At 35.8% G+C, this 6,009-nt stretch overlaps 1 protein-coding gene across 1 annotated transcript in view; it reads left to right on the forward strand.

Moving 5' to 3' along the window:
• Window positions 1–285: 285 nt before the first annotated feature.
• LOC110025615 (ATP-dependent DNA helicase RecQ-like) overlaps window positions 286–6,009 on the forward strand; it is a 91,964-nt gene continuing 86,240 nt past the window's right edge. Inside the window, 2 exon segments of the mRNA XM_020726195.1 lie at window positions 286–413; window positions 526–638. Of these exon segments, the coding sequence (XP_020581854.1) occupies window positions 396–413; window positions 526–638 (131 nt within the window). The 5' untranslated portion in view covers window positions 286–395.

Consider the following 6,009-nt stretch of genomic DNA (forward strand, 5'->3'; position numbering starts at 1 on the left):
AATATATATATATATATATATTACAATGTAGTTATTTTGAGCCAAAATGAGCTATATTTGTTTGTATTCAGTTCATTCATATATCGAATGCAAAAAAAATTTATTCGTGTTTGACTCGTTAACTTAGCGAGCTAATCGAATATAAGATTCTTAGCGAGCGGAACATGAACCATTCATGAATAATCTGTTTTGATAGGTCTAAGTTAAATGTGAGATATGTAAATACATAAAACTTGTGTGCTAATGTTATGTAAATTCTCCCAAATATTAAATAGGGGCCCCACGCAACGGCCAAACAATGGGCGGGAAACACCTGCTATCGACACTCGCAGCCGGAAAAGACCTTCGATACAGCATCGTCCGTTTATCATCTCCTCCCCGCGCCACCACCTGCAATGGAGTCAATTCTGAAGGTAAGAAGAGAAAGGTTTGGTTATAGATTGGTTCTCTCTCATCGTTTTGAAGTCGATTTCTGTTGAGATTAATGAAGATGATAACCCCTTTCTTTTATTTGCGGTGTGGCAGCAAAATTTTGGGTATTCTCAGTTCAGGCCATCTCAGAAGGAGATCATACAGAATGTTTTAGAGGGAAGGGATTGTTTGGTGGTTATGGCTACTGGAGGTGGAAAATCGCTATGGTATGTGTGATTTTCGCCAGCCCTAGCTTTTGTTTTCTGCCAATATATAGACAAATTTATACGCCTTCTGTTGCTTCTCAGCTACATCACTTCTGGCCTGGTATATCCAAATAAGTGAAAAAAATTGATTTTGTAACAATGACTATTTTATTGATATGTTTTATGAAGTGTTAGATGACTGATTCATTTTTTGACGCACGACGCATATTTGCTTGGAGACCGTCTACTAACTGTTGGGGCAAATTATTTTTCTTGTCTTCTGTTTCTTTTACGCATATCACATTTATATCAATCGATAAACTGAAAAGAAAGTTCTTGGTTCTGTGAACATGTCTTGATTCCTTTTTTTATATGGTTCAATAGCACGTGAAACTGTTAATTTGAGGCATGTTAATAAGGAAGTTCGGTGTTGCATGTGATTGGTTGCTATGTAGAGAGAGGGAGTTAGCTTGTATTGCCTTAGCTGTTTAAGATAATACTCACACAGAAGATTAAAAATAGTTTTTTTTTTATTATTTTTTTTTTGTGGAAAGCTTTTGGAAGGGAAAGCCATGAGATTTGACCTAACAACATCAGTTAGTTGTAGAAAATCAATAGGATAGTGGTTCACCTTCAGAGATTTGGAGGAACTTCATTACAAGGCGCCCCTCAAGCAATTAGAGAATTTAATGTGGGTGGAAACAAAGTAATTCCTCATGTGTGTCAGTTGTGCACTTTTTAGATGCATGCTATAGTAAGAACTAAGAAATGATTGAATGTGGCTGTAATGCAATCCTAACAGAAGATGACTTTACTTCAGTCATACTAGAATGATTGTGACACAATCCTAACAGTAGACAACTTTGCTTCAGACCCATTAGAATGGTTGACACTTCTCATTGGAGAAGAATGCAATTTAGCCCCTCTGTGTGAGACAATCATGGTGAATGCCTCTAAGTTTGTAGGCACATAAAAGGTCATGCCATAGGTCTTGATGCAACGATGTTTACAACAAAAGTGAGAGTATGGCACAAAACTCGAAGGAGATAATTGCAATATGTGAGGTGGGTTACAGGCATGGAGTTGGTGAAGGCTATGGTGCGAGTGAAATTACAAAGTTAGTATTGGCAAACAATCGTGCCACAAGCGAGGTTGTGATTTATATCTAATGGTTGATATGATGATGCAAGTAAGGCTGCAACATGAATTTTGAAGGAGATGGTTTAAGGCGAGTGATGTTGTGCCACGAGTTTTTAAGAGGATGGTTGTGAAGAGATCTTGAAGGGATGATTGTGATACAAAGGGGTTATTGCATAGATTTTGAAGGAGTTGATTACGGCACAAGATAAATTATATCAAATATATTGAGACGATGACAAATACAACACACGCGAGATTGCGGTGCAAGTCTTGCAGGAGATGGATACGGATCAGACGATGTTGTTATGCAAGTCTCAAAGGGAAAAATCATGTGTAGATGAAGCAATGATCTAGATGCAAGAGCGGTTGAGATAACCATATTGCAACCCTTCAAGTATATTGCTTATGATGTAGGTCTTGAAGGAGACAACTACATCGTAGGTCTTAAAGGAGGAAACCGTGACAAAAGTCTTGAAGGGGATGGTTGTAATGCAGTTGTGATTATGGCATAAATCAGCAGGCGACCACGTCTATGATGTAAGCAAGGTTGCGATGGAAGTCTTAAAAGTCATGATTGTGTAGTAAGTGAGGTTGATGACTACGTTGCATGTGAGGTTGATACGAAAACCTTTAAGGAGATAACTACGGTCTAAGTGATCATAGTTGTTACACAAGCCTTGAAGTAACAAGATTACAAAGCAAGTGATTTGTGACATAGGTCTTGAAGAGTACAACTAATGATAGGATTTTCATAAAGATTAGGCTCCTTCAAGCTTGGAAAATCCTACCCATCAATGGTAGGCATTGGTAGGATTTTCTCAACGGTCCAAACTCTTTAAAGCTTAGTAAAGTTTGTACCTCAATAATGGTTGCTAATGGATTTTTCTTAAGAATTTGAACACCTTCTTGTTTTAGAAATACTGTATCTTAACGGGCTAAGGATCCAAGCTAGAGATTTTCTCAAGGATCTAGCCTATTATAGACTCACAAAATTCTATATTTCAATAACAACCATTGTTGAGATTTTTTTCAAGGATTTGAGCTATTTAGGTCTTGGAAAATCTACGCCTTGATGGTGGTCACATGTGGGAGTTCTTAAGGATTCGAACTCCTCTGATGTTTCAAAATGCCTCAAATGAGCTAAATTGTGGTTTAACAGGGCATTCATATCCGTATTCAAAATAGTCCAAAATGTTTCCAATTGTTATCAATAATGAATGATGCAGATCATATTTTTTTTAAAATATGGTTGATTGATATTGTCTTTGGGCTGATCTGATGGTCTTATTAGGATTGAAAGTAATGTGTTGTTTGCCCTACCAAATGGAACTTTTTTGTATATCTTGATGTCATTAGTTTCGATGGGCGAATTGCAAGCGAGGTGACAACGTAGTCCTAGAGGTAGATTGTTGCTGGGCAAGTATGGTTTATCACGTATTAGGGTGATGATGATTACACACAAGTGAGAATGTAATACATGTATTGAACGTGGCAGCTTCAAGGCAAGTAAAGTTGTGGTGCAATTTTTGTCGGGAATGACTATGACACGTGTGAAAGTATGATATTTTTTTTAAGATGGTTGCATGTAGCTAGGCTATGATGTAGGCCTTAAAAGGGTCATTTGTGGTGCAGGTCTTGAGATAGTGACAACTATCACACTATGACATTTTATTGTTGATATTAAAGGAGAAAAGTTAAGTGAAAGCGAGGTTGCAACGTAGGTTATGAAAAAGTTGTTTGTGATAATGCATGATTATGAGGCTTGATTAGAATGATATAATTGCATTGTTAAGTGACGTTATGATGCAGGCTTAGAGGTAATCATGACTATGACATAAGCCAGGTTGTTGCATTCCTTAAAAGCAGTGGATGCATCACGGGATAGCTTGCAACATAGGCATCAAAGGGAATGATAATGTTGGAAGCGATTTAAGATCATTGCATAAAATACCTTCCTTAAGTAATCAACCATCTTTTAAGGAAAAATCAAGCAGTTTGTTACTTTTAAGGGATATTTATTTAAAATTTCAATAGATACATGAAATTTAGGACACTGTTTCACAAATTGGCACATTTTTGTTGAATTTTAAATAGACTTGAATTGAGTTTCATTAATTTATAAATAATAAGCTTAAAACCTGCATTATTATTTAACAGCCAATTTTGAGCCTCAACCATTGCAATATTTCAGCTTCTATAGCCTTACAAGGGAAGCAAATAGAAACCAATTTCTTTTCTTTTTTCCATCTTGTCGGCAACAATGAAATTTCTAATTGGTAACCATTATCTCTCAATGTATTCCATTAAATAGGCAATATTTAGTTAATTCCATTTGTTCCATAAATTTTTCATACCCCAATTCTAGATCAACGAGTTTGATGTTGGTTTGGAAGGAAATAGTAATGACATAATTGAAATTACGGGAGAATTTTTTAAGGAGACATCAACAATGTTGGCGATGTTGTTGCAGATGACTTAAAGAATGTTTGGTTGGAAGGATTTATAATGTATTGGGATTTAGGAAATTAAGTGTTTGATTTGAAGAATTACAAATACAATGTAAATTATGAATAAATTTAAAATTTACATTGTTGTTCATTTTAAAAGAATTTAAAATTCGGCTAATTTCACTGAATTTGATATTTATACCGTTTATTAATGTAAAATGCTATCAGCTGCACAACTCGTCGTCGCTGTCTGCGCAACTGTCGGTTGCTCTGCTCGTCTCCGCCTGTGCCACCGCCAGTTGCCCTGCCCGTCTTCTCCTCCGCCCTCGCTAGTCGCCCCGGTCGTCTTCGCATGCGCTGCCGCCGGTCGCCCAACCTGTTGCCAATCGTTGCTGCAAGCATTGTTTTGTCATTGCCTCCCGCCATTGATATCTTATATATATTGAAATACATTATTTTCAATCTACTTTAAACCAAACAAAAAAATATAAAGTCCTATGTTTATTTTACAGTGAACCAAAAAACTCAAAAATATTTCAAATACAATACATTACTTTTGTATTACGATCATTTTACACTGCATTATTTTTTCAAAAATAACTCCTTAATGGGCACGACTGTGACACCAATGTTTATGAACATAACTATTATTATTTTTTTAAATATCTATGTTCCTTTGACTTAGAAATCTTTTGCCTATTGATGATGACCTCCAATAGAATTTTCTCAAGGATAAGGTTTCTTTTGTCTTAGAATATTTACACCTCAAATATAATCACTTGTGTGATTTTTCTAAGGATTTGTGCTTCTTTGGGCTTAAGAAATTACAAAGATTGATGATTGTTGGTAGCGAGATTTCAAATATCCTTGAGAATATGAGTTCTTTTGGGCTTAGGAAATCCTACATCTTGATGAAGGCCCGTGGTGGGTTTTCTTCAACGATTCAAGCTCTTTTGGGCTTAGGAAATCCGACAATTTGATGATAATTGCTTATAAGATTTCTTCAAGGATTCAGGCTCTTCTTGGTTTTGGAAATCCTACATCTCAGAATGTCTCAAATAGGTTATATTTAGGCTTATTTTATTGATTTTGAGAATTTTGTTTCGAATTTTATTAGAAAAATTTAATAAGAATGTGTTCTCTTGTGATCAAAATATTATTGAAAGATATTGCCCCTTGGACTGACTTGATATATCAGTTATGATTGGGGCGTACTTTTGTTATTCTCGGTATTTTATTGGCATCTGCTTTAAACAATGAATCTACCATCTTGTAGTTCTTGAGACCATGAATCTAACAAAATCTACTAATTGAAAATGTGATTGTTAGTCAGACATGAGTAATAAATGAGAAGATTCATTGCTCAAATTTGAGGCCTCATACAACCGTGATAATACCCTGCCATTTTAATATTGAGTTGGTTGCTTCCTTAATATCAATTATTTATCGTAAACGGATATCTAAATGAAGGTCCATGAAGGTCGTAACGATTTTGGCATATTGAAAATGTACGAACATATTTTCATAGTAAGAAGTGCACGTTGAACTAGTAAACAAGGTTTATGTGCTACTTTTTGTGAGACCCACCCATGGAATCATTTTGGTGGTCTCTCAACCACTAGAGGGGTGAGAGATGGCCGATCGCAGTCTTTGTTACATGCGTAGGTTGGATCATATGTGAAGAACTGGTCGAGTCATACATGTCGATCTTATTTTTTTTTTTAAGAAAAAGAGCTACTCATGACTCCTTATTCGTTAATATCTAAAGGCGGTTACAAAAAAAAATATGGGGAGAGGAACACCAC

Source organism: Phalaenopsis equestris, unplaced genomic scaffold (assembly GCF_001263595.1).
Source record: "Phalaenopsis equestris unplaced genomic scaffold, ASM126359v1 Scaffold000002, whole genome shotgun sequence".
Taxonomy (NCBI): Eukaryota; Viridiplantae; Streptophyta; class Magnoliopsida; order Asparagales; family Orchidaceae; genus Phalaenopsis; species Phalaenopsis equestris.